A 16,296-nucleotide genomic window follows, 5' to 3' on the forward strand; every position below is an offset into this window, starting at 1 on the left:
GTCCACATTATTGTCATATCTACTTTTTAGCCTACAAGTTTAGGAAGGCTATTCTGCAGAGTTTTGTGTTTGGTCACAACTTGTTTTATTTAATACATTAACATTTAGTCATTTAGCAGATTATCCAGAGTGATTTACAGGAGCAATTAGGGGGTAAGTGCCTTGCTCAAGGGTACATCGGCAGATTTTTCACCTAGTCGGCTCGGGGATTCGAACCAGAGACTTTTCAGTTATTGGTCCAACGCTTCTTAGTATTATAATATGTGTTTAATTCCTTTCATCTTTAAAATATTCCTTTCCAGCTTGTGGTCGTGTTTTCTTCAAATGAGACACTGGTGGAGAGGGAAAGATCAAACTGATGATTTATTTAGTCTTGTGTCTTGTTTTTAGTTTTTCAAGTTCATGCAGAGACAGACACACACACACACACACACACACACACGTGCCACACTAATGCTCCTGGTTTCTATAGTAGCTGCTGTAGACCCTCACAGATGTGATCATGTACACAGGCTGTATGTCTGTCTCTGTGGGGTATCTAATGTGTTCACCAGTGACACACAGGAGACAGTGATGGTATGGCACGGTATGTTACAGTATGGATGATGAGTTTCTGATGTTTTCCAATTTTTTCCCACTCTGAAATGTACCACGTTATTTTAATAATGATATTCTTTCCCGAATGGCGCAGCAGTCTAAGGCACTGCATCTCAGTGCTAGAGGCGTCACTACAGACCATGGTTCGATTCCAGGCTGTATCACAACCGGCTGTGATTGGATGTCCCATAGGGCAAACAATTGGCCCAGCATCGTCTGGGTTTGGCCGGGGGTAAGTCATCATTGTAAATCTGAATTTGTTCTTAACTGACATGTCTAGTTAAATAAAGGATAAATAAACACCCTCCTCTGACTGAGGGTCAGATGTCACAGTCAACCTAGAGTGTTCATCATCTTTATAAACATGTTAAAAACGCTTGTGATCACTTTACCCGTTGAATCATTCAAACAGTTAACTACCATGAGGTATAGTTATCTACCATGAGGTATAGTTATCTACCATGAGGTATAGTTATCTACCATGCGGTATAGTTATCTACCATGCGGTATAGTTATCTACCGTGAGGTATAGTTATCTACCGTGAGGTAAAGTTATCTACCGTGAGGTAAAGTTATCTACCGTGAGGTAAAGTTATCTACCGTGAGGTAAAGTTATCTACCGTGAGGTAAAGTTATCTACCGTGAGGTAAAGTTCAACAAAACCGTGCGCTTCATTCCTACAGTACAACAACAGCCCCTTCTAGTGGTCAGAAGGGTTGTGTGCAGGACCCTGAGTTGTAACTGATTTTGTTACCTTTTAGACAGGTCATGTGGGCAGGAGACAGGTAATATGGACCTAGTAATGAGTTCTGCACTTCAGACACATCACAGTGCACCACCTACAGTGCAATAAAGCTTAACACTATTATCAGACTGCCCCACCTGTAGGAATCAGGTCAAGTTGTCATCCTACTGGAGGCTTTACATGGGGGAAGGGAACATTTATTGAAAATATTTAGACTTTTTAATTTGAATGCCTTAAGTTGCAGACAAAAAAAATTGAGTTTAATGTTCACAAAATGTTATTTCAAATATTTTCAATATTTCAATATTTCTCCAACAAATGAATGCGTTTATTCTTGCTCCTCCTTGTGACGTAACTTCCATTTGTGTCTCAACAAGAGTCTTTCCCGCCTTGATTTGCTTTGCACGACAGACTGAAACTCAGCACTCAGCAATACGTTGTTTGGAATAAGGGGCCACCATGTATATTTCTTATCTATTTGGTTTCTTATTGACAATCCCCCTGTTAATTCAAGGTAAGAACATTGTCTTGGCTTTGTATTTTTTTCTGGGTGCTGCTGACGTTTCATATGTTTTAGTCTCCCAAATGCCCGGAATTCCTGACACATATTTTGTGTAGTTGGTTTAGCTTTTTCGATGTCTTGAGTGTTTGCTTATCTCTTTGCTATTTGCCGTTCTCTTGGAAAAGTTACAATTCTCAGGAAAGAAATATTGCAAAATACAAATTCTCCCTCAACTAGTATTTCTACAAAATGGCGTTGACAGTAAAGCCTTTTTTGGGCGTTGGCTACAGTACCAGCACTCTTACTGTATTTCTTTGTTTGTGAGATGTCAATCCTGCACTCCTACAAACTATATCTTAATATATGGCTACAAATAGTGATACAACATGATCATATGCTATTGTCTTTGTAAAGCAGGCTGCTTCTTCTGGACATTTGTATCTCTTCAACAGCAGTAATTACAGTAATGTGCTGTAGAAGGCTGTGGTAATTGTTTTTCAACATACATGATCTCTTCCTCCTTTTTTCTGCAGGCTGTTGGGGTGGAGAAGAAACCAAGAATGTTAGTTGTGCAAGCCTCCGAACTGAAAATGCTTACAAATACTGTGTAAAGAAGAAGGAGAAACCTATATGTGTGGAGTGGCAATCCGTGGATTCCAATAAGGTAAGATATCTGTTTATTGTATCTCACAAGACTCTCGTGACTACAACTACATATGATGTACAACTTTCAAACTGGGGAATCAATATGATTCACAGGCTTCACTATCAGACTACTGTAGAATCATAAATAGGACTGTCTTTCACACTTCAGGGGAGGCAGGTAGCCTAGTGGTTAGAGTGTTGGGCCAGTGACCTAAAGGTTGCTGGATTGAATCCCCAAGCTGACAAGGTGAAAATCTGTTCTGCCCCTGAACAAGACCCAGTAGGCCATCATTGTAAAAAAGAGTTTGTTCTTAACTGACTTGCATTGTTAAATAGACAAAAAATACAAACAGTAGATACAGTTTAATGACAAATGTATTCAAACATGTAGAATATTGTTTTTGTGTTAGATGTCTAACTTTGCTTTTGTATTTTTTCTTCCACAGACGTCTACGTGGCTTGCTGAACTTTGCCGACACAAAAACACTTCACAAGCACCCAATGTGATTGATGTCAGCTACTCCTGCATCACCCTCCTGGAGTGTGTCAACGTAGACCACACTGCCATATGTGATCGGTCTGTGAGTATGGCTATTTATCACTGCAGTTTAGGCTATGTATAGTTACCTTGTAAACTACAATACCAGACCAAACATTCCAGTTGCATGTTAATATTTTGATATTGATGTTATCATATTTCAGGAGCATTTGACCCATATCATTGTGTCTGGTGCATCAGGTGAGATGTGTATATTGTTTTTCAAGTTTGAGGACATGTGTTTTTTTCACATATTCACAGTGTATATATAATATACACTGCTCAAAAAAATAAAGGGAACACTTAAACAACACAATGTAACTCCAAGTCAATCACACTTCTGTGAAATCAAACTGTCCACTTAGGAAGCAACACTGATTGACAATAAATTTCACATGCTGTTGTGCAAATGGAATAGACAAAAGGTGGAAATTATAGGAAATTAGTAAGACACCCCCAAAAAAGGAATGGTTCTGCAGGTGGTGACCACACACCACTTCTCAGTTCCTATGCTTCCTGGCTGATGTTTTGGTCACTTTTGAATGCTGGCGGTGCTTTCACTCTAGTGGTAGCATGAGACGGAGTCTACAACCCACACAAGTGGCTCAGGTAGTGCAGCTCATCCAGGAAGGCACATCAATGCGAGCTGTGGCAAAAAGGTTTGCTGTGTCTGTCAGTGTAGTGTCCAGAGCATGGAGGCGCTACCAGGAGACAGGCCAGTACATCAGGAGACGTGGAGGAGGCCGTAGGAGGGCAACAACCCAGCAGCAGGACCGCTACCTACGCCTTTGTGCAAGGAGGTGCACTGCCAGAGCCCTGCAAAATGACCTCCAGCAGGCCACAAATGTGCATGTGTCTGCTCAAACGGTCAGAAACAGACTCCATGAGGGTGGTATGAGGGCCCGACGTCCACAGGCGGGGGTTGTGCTTACAGCCCAACACCGTGCAGGACGTTTGGCATTTGCCAGAGAACACCAAGATTGGCAAATTCGCCACTGGCGCCCTGTGCTCTTCACAGATGAAAGCAGGTTCACACTGAGCACATGAGCACATGTGACAGACGTGAGAGAGTCTGGAGACGCCGTGGAGAACGTTCTGCTGCCTGCAACATCCTCCAGCATGACCGGTTTGGCGGTGGGTCAGTCATGGTGTGGGGTGGCATTTCTTTGTGGGGCCGCACAGCCCTCCATGTGCTCGCCAGAGGTAGCCTGACTGCCATTAGGTACCGAGATGAGATCCTCAGACCCCTTGTGAGACCATATGCTGACACAGGCACATTTGTGGCCTGCTGGAGGTCATTTGCAGGGCTCTGGCAGTGCACCTCCTTGCACAAAGGCGGAGGTAGCGGTCCTGCTGCTGGGTTGTTGCCCTCCTACGGCCTCCTCCACGTCTCCTGATGTTCTGGCCTGTCTCCTGGTAGCGCCTCCATGCTCTGGACACTACGCTGACAGACACAGCAAACCTTCTTGCCACAGCTCGCATTGATGTGCCATCCTGGATGAGCTGCACTACCTGAGCCACTTGTGTGGGTTGTAGACTCCGTCTCATGCTACCACTAGAATGAAAGCACCGCCAGCATTCAAACGTGACCAAAACATCAGCCAGGAAGCATAGGAATTGAGAAGTGGTCTGTGGTCACCACCTGCAGAATCACTCCTTTTTTGGGGGTGTCTTACTAATTGCCTATAATTTCCACCTTTTGTCTATTCCATTTGCACAACAGCATGTGAAATTTATTGTCAATCAGTGTTGCTTCCTAAGTGGACAGTTTGATTTCACAGAAGTGTGATTGACTTGGAGTTACATTGTGTTGTTTAAGTGTTCCCTTTATTTTTTTGAGCAGTGTATATATATATATATTGTCTTGTTCTAGATGAGCCAAAGAAGCCTTTGGAGAAAGAGCCTGACAGTCAGAATACAACTGCAGGTGAGTGTTCCTCTGTAACAACAGAGCAGATTATATTGAAGGAGAGCTGTTGCTTCCACTGGCTCTGTTGGGTAGTCATCAAATGATTCTCAGTTATAAATGTCATTAACTATGTATTTCATTTTATTTATAAGATGATGTGAAGCAGGATGTCGACAATGAAAACCCCAACCATGACAACACTCACACATTGCTCTTCCCAGGTGAGTGAGTCCACGTGATCATTGTGTGGTACAGTAACACTCTGTTATTAAGTTTAAAAACATGAAATAATATCATAGCCAATATCAATGGGTAAAACTGTGTTCAACCATTACAAATATTTTTGCATCACTGACAAGTGATTGTTGCAGTCAAATTCCACTTGACCGTTGAGTAGCCCACCTGGCTGGCATGACAATGAACTGTGCGAAATGTGTCCTCCATTTGCAATTCAAGTGCATAGTGTTTCTTACCATGCCCCTGTTCTGACAGGGGCATGATAATGGCCCATTCTAATTCACAAAACTAATTTAAAATATATATATATTATTTTGCTAATGTAAAGACAAGATTAAATTGAGAATAGTCTGATGGGAGAGAATAGTATCACTTGTGAATGATGCCCAGCGTGAGTCTATAAGGCAAGAAATGGTGCTTGAATTTTTTGGGGACTTTTTCAAACCAGAGTTACATGTCTCATGTAGCCTATAACCCATATGTATGTTTTGATATGGTTTTCTTTTCTGGATGTATCGACCGACGGCCTGTAAGGTCCTGGCAGATACAGTATATACATGTTTTGTCCAGTATTCAGCCCAACTAAAAAGCTTCGACTTCTGGAGAACACAGAATCCAGTAAATATCTATTTGAGGATCAACCATCCATCAAATCTTCAGTAAGAAGTACTTTCCCTGTATAATGCTGAATATTATTGTTGATACATTTCAAAGTTAAACAAATGACTTTACACATTAACACAATACATCAAGATCAAATCAGAATGGCTGCTTCAGTTCCAAGTCTTCTCCAGCGATGTCTAGAAAAATGGGACCTGAGAAAGGTTGTGGGACGAAATGTCTGATAGGTTTGACCTATTTATATCATGGAGAGAGAAATCCTGACAAAGGAGGAGGCCATAGCCAACACCATCAAGGAGGAGGAGCTCTACCACAGTCTCATACATGAAATTCATCCAAACCACATGCACTCTGGCATATATATCTTCTCAGTAAGGAAGCAAGGGGGAAGCTTCTGATCAGAGGAATAACAGTCAGAGGAAAACATGTTGAGTTCAAAGAGAACAATCCTTTCAGTTTGAAGTTGTGCATGGCTGACCAGAACTCAATTCAAGTTACAATTAAAAAACCACCTGAATCAGCAGTTGATAGTGTTGTGACTGAGTTTCTGGCTGAAGCTGTATGCAAGGAGGTGGGGAGGGTGATGAGGCACATGATAAGATACAAGGGTCAACTCACAAACTGCTCCAATGGAGATTGTTTTGTTTATGTTGTAACAGCCTCCATCACTTCTATAACACAGCCTGAAAAGAATGGCCCTCATTTGATCAAAGTATTTTATGATGAACAATGCCCTGCTCGTAGACAGGACTGGCAGACACAAACCCACTGTAGAGAGGGTCAGGAGATGGTTGAGTACAGTCCCACTGTAGAGGGGGTCAGGGGATGGTTGAGTACAGTCCCACTGTAGAGGGGGTCAGGAGATGGTTGAGTACAGTCCTACTGTAGAGGGGGTCAGGAGATGGTTGAGTACAGTCCTACTGTAGAGGGGGTCAGGAGATGGTTGAGTACAGTCCTACTGTAGAGGGGGTCAGGAGATGGCTGAGTACAGTCCCACTGTAGAGGGGGTCAGGAGATGGTTGAGTACAGTCCCACTGTAGAGGGGGTCAGGAGATGGTTGAGTACAGTCCTACTGTAGAGGGGGTCAGGTGATGGTTGAGTACAGTCCTACTGTAGAGGGGGTCAGGAGATGGTTGAGTACAGTCCTACTGTAGAGGGGGTCAGGAGATGGTTGAGTACAGTCCTACTGTAGAGGGGGTCAGGAGATGGTTGAGTACAGTCCCACTGTAGAGGGGGTCAGGGGATGGTTGAGTACAGTCCCACTGTAGAGGGGGTCAGGAGATGGTTGAGTACAGTCCTACTGTAGAGGGGGTCAGGAGATGGTTGAGTACAGTCCTACTGTAGAGGGGGTCAGGAGATGGTTGAGTACAGTCCTACTGTAGAGGGGGTCAGGAGATGGTTGAGTACCGTCCTACTGTAGAGGGGGTCAGGAGATGGTTGAGTACAGTTCTACTGTAGAGGGGGTCAGGAGATGGTTGAGTACAGTCCTACTGTAGAGGGGGTCAGGAGATGGTTGAGTACAGTCCTACTGTAGAGGGGGTCAGGAGATGGTTGAGTACAGTCCTACTGTAGAGGGGGTCAGGAGATGGTTGAGTACAGTTCTACTGTAGAGGGGGTCAGGAGATGGTTGAGTACAGTTCTACTGTAGAGGGGGTCAGGAGATGGTTGAGTACAGTTCTACTGTAGAGGGGGTCAGGAGATGGTTGAGTACAGTCCTACTGTAGAGGGGGTCAGGAGATGGTTGAGTACAGTCCTACTGTAGAGGGGGCCAGGAGATGGCTGAGTACATTCCTACTGTAGAGGGGGTCAGGAGATGGTTGAGTACAGTCCTACTGTAGAGGGGGTCAGGAGATGGTTGAGTACAGTTCTACTGTAGAGGGGGTCAGGAGATGGTTGAGTACAGTTCTACTGTAGAGGGGGTCAGGGGATGGTTGAGTACAGTTCTACTGTAGAGGGGGTCAGGAGATGGTTGAGTACAGTCCTACTGTAGAGGGGGTCAGGGGATGGTTGAGTACCGTTCTACTGTAGAGGGGGTCAGGGGATGGTTGAGTACAGTTCTACTGTAGAGGGGGTCAGGAGATGGTTGTGTACAGTTCTACTGTAGAGGGGGTCAGGAGATGGTTGAGTACAGTTCTACTGTAGAGGGGGTCAGGAGATGGTTGAGTACAGTCCTACTGTAGAGGGGGTCAGGAGATGGTTGAGTACAGTTCTACTGTAGAGGGGGTCAGGGGATGGTTGAGTACAGTTCTACTGTAGAGGGGGTCAGGAGATGGTTGAGTACAGTTCTACTGTAGAGGGGATCAGGAGATGGTTGAGTACAGTCCCACTGTAGAGGTGGTCAGGGGATGGTTGAGTACAGTTCTACTGTAGAGGGGGTCAGGAGATGGTTGAGTACAGTTCTACTGTAGAGGGGGTCAGGAGATGGTTGAGTACAGTCCCACTGTAGAGGGGGTCAGGAGATGGTTGAGTACAGTCCTACTGTAGAGGGGGTCAGGAGATGGTTGAGTACAGTTCTACTCTAGAGGGGGTCAGGAGATGGTTGAGTACAGTCCTACTGTAGAGGGGGTCAGGAGATGGTTTAGTACAGTCCTACTGTAGAGGGGGTCAGGAGATGGTTGAGTACAGTCCTACTGTAGAGGGGGTCAGGGGATGGTTGAGTACAGTCCTACTGTAGAGGGGGACAGGAGATGGTTGAGTACAGTTCTACTACACAGAAAAACACAAGGTGCATAGAGGAAACTTTCTCACACTATGTGCAGGACAACAATCCTGTCCCCATGAGAAGGGCAGACATACCACATCTGGAATGACTGAAAATAAGAGTGAGGTTGAACAGGATAATCTCTTGGCTCCAAATGACAAAGTTGGTGTGAATAAAACATTGGAGTTGTTACCTGGTGAGCCAGAGTCTTCAACAATGACCTCTCAGTATAAGAAAAATAAGAATAGGAAAAATGATAAAAATGAAGCTAGGAAAGTGGCTACTAAGCCGAGTCAATCAATCAGTCAACTTTATTTTATAAAGCAATTTTTACATCAGCAGATGTCAGCAAGTGCTATACAGAAACCCAGCCTAAAACCCCAAACAGCAAGCAATGCAGATGTGGAAGCACTGTGGCTAGGAAAAACTCCCTAGAAAGGCAGGAACCTAGGAAGAAACCTAGAGAGGAACCAGGCTCTGAGGAGTGGACAGTCCTCTTCTGTCTGTGCCAGGTGGAGATTATAACAGTGGCCAAGATGTTCAAACTTTCATAGATGACCAGCAGGGTCAAATAATAATAGTCACAGTAGTTGTAGAGGGTGCAACAGGTCAGCACCTCAGGAGTAAATGTCAGTTGGCTTTTCATAGCTGAGCATTCAGAGTTAGAGACAGCAGGTGCGGTACAGAGAGAGTCGAAAACAGCAGGTCTGCGACAAGGTTGCACGTCCAGTGAACAGGTCAGGGTTCCATAGCCGCAGGCAGAACAGTTGAAACTGGAGCAGCAGCACGACCAGGTGGACTGGGGACAGCAAGGAGTCATCAGGCCAGGTAGTCCTGAGGCATGGTCCTAAGGCTCAGGTCCTCCGGGAGGGGAGGGAGAGAGAGAGAATTAGAAGGAGCATACTTAAATTCACACAGGACACTGGATAAGACAGGGGAAATACTGCAGATAGACTGACTCTAGCCCCCCGACACATAAACTATTGCAGCATAAATACTGGAGGCTGAGACAGGAGGGGTCGTGAAACACTGTGGCCCCATCCGACGATACCCCCAGACAGGGCCAACCAGGCAGGTTATAACCCCACCCACTTTGCCATATTACAACCCCCACACCACTAGAGTGATATCTTCAAACCACCAACTTACTACCCTGAGACAAGGCTGAGTATTGCCCACGAAGATCTCTTCCACGATACGAACCCGAGGGGGCGCCAACCAGGACAGGAAGATCACGTCAGTGACTCAACCCACTCAAGTGACGGTGCGTCCCTCCTAGGGACTGCATGGAAGAGTACTAGTAAGCCAGTGACTCCCGTAATAGGGTGAACTGTAAGTGCTGTTTTTGTGACCAATAGCCAACCCCCCGTAATAGGGTCAGATGCAGAGAATCCCAGTGGAGAGAGGGGAACTGGCAATGTAGAGACAGCAATCGGAACCAAATAAAACCAAACGGAGGATAATAAGGGTCCCTGAAGACAGTGCAACTCTCTGGGGAATGCAATTGCAGACAGCCAAACATCAATGTTGGCCTTCGATCAAACAATCCGGAACCAACAAACACCCAAGTGGCCCAGAGTACCAGGCTCCCCATCAGACTGGAGGTAGGACACCTGCAGAAAAGAAGGCTGATATGGAGGATGTCATTCAGGGAGAGGTGGAGAAAAGTCCCCCTAATGAGCCTCAATAATCATTGATAAATGGTGAAACATGAATGAATGAAATCATCTAGGTGTGAGTAGCTTATATTACCGGATTCAGAGAAGGACATTCTGTGAATGTGAGTATAACCTCTGTCACTGACATGGCTTTTCAAGAGAATGTGCAATCTGCAGATAATCTCACCTTAATGCAAACTCTTGATACATGTCACAAACAAAACACGCCTTCAAGACAGAAACTCGGCCTCCCGGGTGGCGCAGTGGTCTAGGGCACTGCATCGCAGTGCTAACTGCGCCACCAGAGTCTCTGGGTTCGCGCCCAGGCTCTGTCGCAGCCGGCCGCAACCGGGAGGTCCGTGGGGCGACGCACAATTGGCATAGCGTCGTCCGGGGTAGGGAGGGTTTGGCCGGTAGGGATATCCTTGTCTCATCGCGCTCCAGCGACTCCTGTGGCGGGCCGGGCGCAGTGCGCGCCAACCAAGGGGGCCAGGTACACGGTGTTTCCTCCGACACATTGGTGCGGCTGGCTTCCGGGTTGGAGGCGCGCTGTGTTAAGAAGCAGTACGGCTGGTTGGGTTGTGCTTCGGAGGACGCATGGCTTTCGACCTTTGTCTCTCCCGAGCCCGTACGGGAGTTGTAGCGATGAGACAAGGTAGTAATTACTAGCGATTGGATACCACGAAAATTGGGGAGAAAATGGGATAAAAAAATAATTAAAAAAAACAGAAACTCAGTTCCCTTAATCCAGTGATTAGAAAACATTGTACCGTGAACCGTTTTCAAACCGTTCATCAGGTTAAAGTGCTCTGGCACCCTCGTTCCAAGCCTACAGAAAGACAGTATTAAGTCATCTCAATATTCCTAGCATTATTTCTAAGAGGGAATAGATGGAACATTTATTGACTGACTCTAATCTTGATTTCATATTTTTCTCTGAGACATGGCTAAAGAAATGTTCTCCTATTTTGTGTGAATATGTCAACATATGATGACTACATTTTGTTTTTCAGTGGGTATTGTTGTTGCTCTCGTGTTGGTCATTGCTGGTCTGCTCTGTGTGTATAAACCTCAGAGAGACAAACAGCGGTGAGTATCCTATATAACTGTTTTTATAACAGCTTTATAACTGTTTTTGTCTTTAAGTCAATTAGAATTGTTGCAGAGGGTATATGATAGTTATGAGACTAGTTCTCTCTGTCTTACTACTAGGGTTTAAAGTCAGACCAATGGGGTCCTTGCAGGTCACAAACAGGATGAGAACAGCCTGGAACTTGCAGGACACTTACAAACTACAGTCTTGTCGGACATTTTGTAAAGTTACTGTTGTTTCTCAAACATTATCATAATGTCTTATTAATGTAATAATCTCATCTTTAGCAACCAAGGCCACAGAGACATGGAAGAGGTTCAGGGCATTCCAGAACCAAACTCCATTCCTCTGATGCAGAATGAGCAACGTGATTCCAGGTAAACCTTTATACATCACTTTGATGATCTGAATGATAGTCTCACTGTCTTCAGCTGTTGCTATGGGTCATATTAGTTTCTGTCTCTATAGAACAGGGCTCTCCATCCCTGAACCTGGAGAGCTACTGTCCAGTAGGATTTCCCTCCAACCCTTATCTAGCACACCTGATTCTAATAATTAGCTCAGGGATGGGCAACTGGAGGCCCGCGGACCCCCGTTTTACTGTTGACAGCTAGAATAGTAGAATACACAAGGTACAATTAAAAAATGTGGTTGTTCATCAGGAGTTTTCCTCTTGTCATGTCAGTCACTGAAAATCACTCAATTAGCCCATGTCAGCTAACCATTTTTTAGATTGGTAAATTTATTTAACCAGCTGCTTAAACTTGTAGTAATCATCGTCAAATTGCTGAATGGGGGGGCCCCGTTGATTTTGTAAGTCACTCTCACTTAGATGTCATATTGACATGCAAACATTTCTCTCCACCCCATGGCAAAATCAATAGGTTTGCAGCAAACTTGCTTTAAATCTGCAAAATGTTCTCTACTCCCCATGGCAAAATGTTACTTAGGGGCGGCTCTGACTGCATGTGTGAGTGTAAAGCTGCATCAGGTTAGTTACAACTGGGATTGGAGAGAGAACCTACAGGAGGGTAGCGCTCCAGGAACAGGGTTGGAAAGTCCTGCTATAGAAAGCGAAGGAAGAATTACTCAATAGATCTGCATGGCATTTCTTAATACCAGTAATGTCTTTCAGCAAAGACCCTGCCTTTTAGAGCCCTTTCCAGGCAAGACATAACGTATTCAAGTCAGAAGGGCAACTGGTGTATTTTTGTCTGGTGTAATGTATCGTAGATGATTCCACTTGTACCTGTGGGTATCTGACTGAACCTTTGGTACATGTTTTATCACAGAGACATCAGAAAGCCTGATGACGGTGAGACTGTTGAAGCTGTGGTTGTTCCCAGGTTAGTTACAATACCTCTATTACATATTTATACTCTACTCTGTCCTGGATCAGTTTGTCTTGCTTATCCTTTCAGTCATGCTCATAATAATCGCACTTTTAGTGACCAAGGAGGTGAGCCAGGAGAGGAGAGGCAGCCCATGGACAATGAAGAGACAGGCGCTGACAACCCTCTGCTGAATGGAGATGCCAGGTAAACTGTACCACATGACTAATCACCTGTCAGTCCTCTGTAATGTAGACTATGGAGAACATTTGTATCCTTCCCAGTCGAGATCCTTAAATCCTTATCAATGTAATAATCTCAACTTTAGTGGCCAAGGAGAGGAAGGTGTTCTAGGAATGGAGGATGGAAAGCCGTCAGACAATGACAGAGCAGCCACTGAAACCTGTCAGAAGACACATGCTGATTCCCCTCCACTGAATGTACCCAAGGTTGTCAGGTAAATTCTCCACATGAGGACTCCTTTGATAGATTGTCATTATCCATTGAATGACAATCTAATTTCTCCGTTCAGGACCGCGTTTGGGAAACCCTGTTATCTCTATAGGGGACAGTATACTGGTGGATCATGAATGTGAATGTTGATGTCTTATTTCTCCAACAGGGTTAACGATGAGACTAAGGAAGTGACTCCTGGTGCACAGAGTCCAGGACCTCCTCAGATGAATGGAGGACCTCCCATGTCTAACAGAGCTGCAGAGGAGACCACTGCTCTATTGCACAAATAGGCCTTGGACAAGGACCAAGTCACCAAACCTCCTGAGTTAATAGTAAGTAATGTTAATGTCCTCTGACAACTGGTGAACTGTTTGGCTTGGTATCTAAAATGACGGGGCTCGTTGTCTTCTAGCTCCAACATATTTGTAACTCTTGTGTTTTTCCCAAGGACAAAGGACCTAATGACATGGAATCAAGAGGAGAACTGTAACAAACGATGGACGTTTGTATAGGAAAAGAAAACCTAATAAGATATAAGATACAGTAATATATGATATACAGTACTTATTATAAGATACACATATGTGACTAACTTCATCATAATTAGTCTTGTCAACCCCAAGACACATTCTGACCAGTGTGTTTTACTGCACATTGATTTTCAGAAGCCTCAAAAGTTTAATAAGTTAATTCTCTATGTGACAAGTGTAGTCTGGATAGGTTAGGAAACCTAAGTGAAATCAGTTTAAGTGAAATCAGTTGAAATTCCAAAACAGCCCAAGACTTGTAGAATTATTATTATCTACATTTTGTATGACAATCTGAAAATGAGAGTGACTTGTGACTGATTATGATACAGCATGTCACATATTAGCTATACAACATTATAAAGATATGAAAGGATGGCAAGATCATACTTACGCTAGTATTGTTTACTATACATACAAGCAAATATCAATCACATACACATGGGAAGATGCATAAAACATAAACCTCTTTAGTAGAGACATTTCCAAGGTCCTGAGGTCTCAATGTCTTGTGGACATGTCAAATAGCTAAACATTGACCCAGTGTTATTTACACTATATATACAAAAGTATGTGGACACCCCTTCAAAAGAATGGTTTCGGCTGTTTCAGCCACACCCGTTGCTGACAGGTGTATAACATCGAGCACACCGCCATGCGATCTCCATAGACAAACATTGGCAGTACAATGGCCTTACTGAAGAGCTCAGTGACATTCAATGTGGTACCGTCATAGGATGCCACCTTTCCAACAAGTCAGTTCATAAAATGTCTTCCCTGCTAGAGCTGCCCCGGTTAACTGTAAGTGCTGTTATTGTGGAGCAACAACGGCTCAGCCGCGATGTGGTAGGCCACACAAGCTCACAGAACAGGGCCGCCCATGTGCTGAAGTGCGTAAAGTGTAAAAATTGTCTGGCCCCTGGGTTTGGCACATGCCAGGAAAATGGTACCTGCCCCAGTGCATAGTGCCAACTGTAAAGTTTTGTGGAGAAGCAATAATGGTATGGGTCTGTTTTCATGGTTCTGGCTAGGCCCCTTAGTTCCAGTGAAGGGAAATCTTAACGCTACAGCATACAATGATATTCTAGATTATTCTGTGCTTCCAACTTTGTGGCAACAGTTTGGGGATGGCCCTTTCCTGTTTCAGCATGACAATGCCCCTGTGCACAAAGCGAGGTCCATACAGAATTTTTTTTTCGAGATCGGTGTGGAAGAACTTCACTGGCCTGCACAGAGCCCTGACCTCAATCCCATCAAATACCTTTGGAACGCTGACTGTGAGCCAGGCCTAATTGCCCAACATCAGCGCCCGACCTCACTAATGCTCTTGTGGCTGAATGGAAGCAGGTCCCCTTAGCAATGTTCCAACATTTAGTGGAAAGCCTTCCCAGAAGAGTGGAGGCAGTTATAGCAGCAAAGGGGGGACCAACTCCATAATAATGCCCATGATTTTGGATTGAGACGTTCAACGAGCAGGTGTCCACATACTTTTGGTCATATTGTGTAGAAGAGACATCATTATCACAGGGCCCAGTCTAAGATGCTCTATTTTACTGAAGAAATGATTCATTATTTCTGAATTGAGTTACAGCATGTTAGTTTTAAAATAACTTGCATAATTTGTCCCAACTTCAGCAAAACATTTCACAGACATTTAACACACACCTGTAATCCTACTTTCAGTAAAGAAAGTTGATGTTCCATTTTCCTTTAGAGACTAGAGTCCTCAAACTCAACTCTGGACCTCGAAACAAGTTCCACTGCATTTTGTCATTCTTCCCCTCTAATCAGGGACTGATTTAGACCTGTGACCCCAGTGTAGTGCAATGAATGATCAGGTATTACAGAAAAGCAGCAGGCTCCGGACCTCGTAGGGTAAGAGTTGAGTACCCCTGCTCTAGAAGATACTACAACAGACTTTATTTAAACCACCGTTTTCATAGGAATGCATGATTGGTCAGTTAAAACATGTAACACTTCATATGGATGTTCTCTTTATAATGCATTACAGGAGCATTAATAACACCTTCTATTCATAATGCATCAGGATGAACAACATAGGTGCTAATAACTGCTCATGAACATCTATAACTGCATAAAGCATTATCACCAGGATGTGTAATGCCTTATGAAGCAAAGTATTACTATGCCAGATGCCATATTTGAAAAGCACATTATGATCATTATATTATACATTCTGTGCTCATTAAGTGGTAGGCTATATTCTAATTTCACTGCATAAGTAACTCTGTCTTGCATACTTAAAGGGATAGTTCACCCAAATTACAAAACTACATGTTGTTGTTCTTACCCTGTAAGCAGTCTATGGACAAGATAAGAAAGCAATCCATGCTTTGGTTTTGTTTACTGTACTTGGTTAGAAATATGCATTTTAGCATTTGTGGCACAAATCCAAGTCAATAACCCTGTTAAAATCCTTTTTTGAAAATCATCCTAAAGTGTCAACATTTGATTGTGTACCACAAGTCAGTTATTTTAAGATGATTTTGAAATGAAGCATGAAAACAATGCAAGAAAGGGGATATTGGCCTCACATTACTTGACATGGGATTTGATCTAATAAGTTTGCATTTGAAGACAGTGGTCAGGTAAACAAAACCAAAGCATGGATTGCTGTCTGAGCTTGTCCATAGACTGCTTACGGGGTAGAGAAAGCAAATTATATTTTGTAACTTGGGTGAACTATCCCTTTAACAGGAGTGCGGAACTCCTACG

At 43.9% G+C, this 16,296-nt stretch overlaps 1 protein-coding gene across 1 annotated transcript; it reads left to right on the forward strand.

Moving 5' to 3' along the window:
• The first annotated feature begins 1,716 nt into the window (after positions 1-1,716).
• LOC129833538 (uncharacterized) lies at positions 1,717-15,314 on the forward strand. The gene is made up of 13 exons (XM_055898205.1): positions 1,717-1,856; positions 2,378-2,508; positions 2,936-3,070; positions 3,192-3,228; positions 4,901-4,954; positions 5,089-5,157; positions 11,167-11,242; positions 11,534-11,623; positions 12,539-12,592; positions 12,695-12,784; positions 12,906-13,034; positions 13,200-13,365; positions 13,482-15,314. Exons 1-12 carry the CDS (start codon positions 1,802-1,804, stop codon positions 13,321-13,323), a joined length of 1,044 nt encoding a protein of 347 aa, XP_055754180.1. The 5' UTR covers positions 1,717-1,801; the 3' UTR covers positions 13,324-13,365; positions 13,482-15,314.
• The last annotated feature ends 982 nt before the right edge of the window (positions 15,315-16,296 follow it).

The sequence above is a fragment of the Salvelinus fontinalis genome, chromosome 34 (assembly GCF_029448725.1).
Source record: "Salvelinus fontinalis isolate EN_2023a chromosome 34, ASM2944872v1, whole genome shotgun sequence".
Taxonomy (NCBI): Eukaryota; Metazoa; Chordata; class Actinopteri; order Salmoniformes; family Salmonidae; genus Salvelinus; species Salvelinus fontinalis.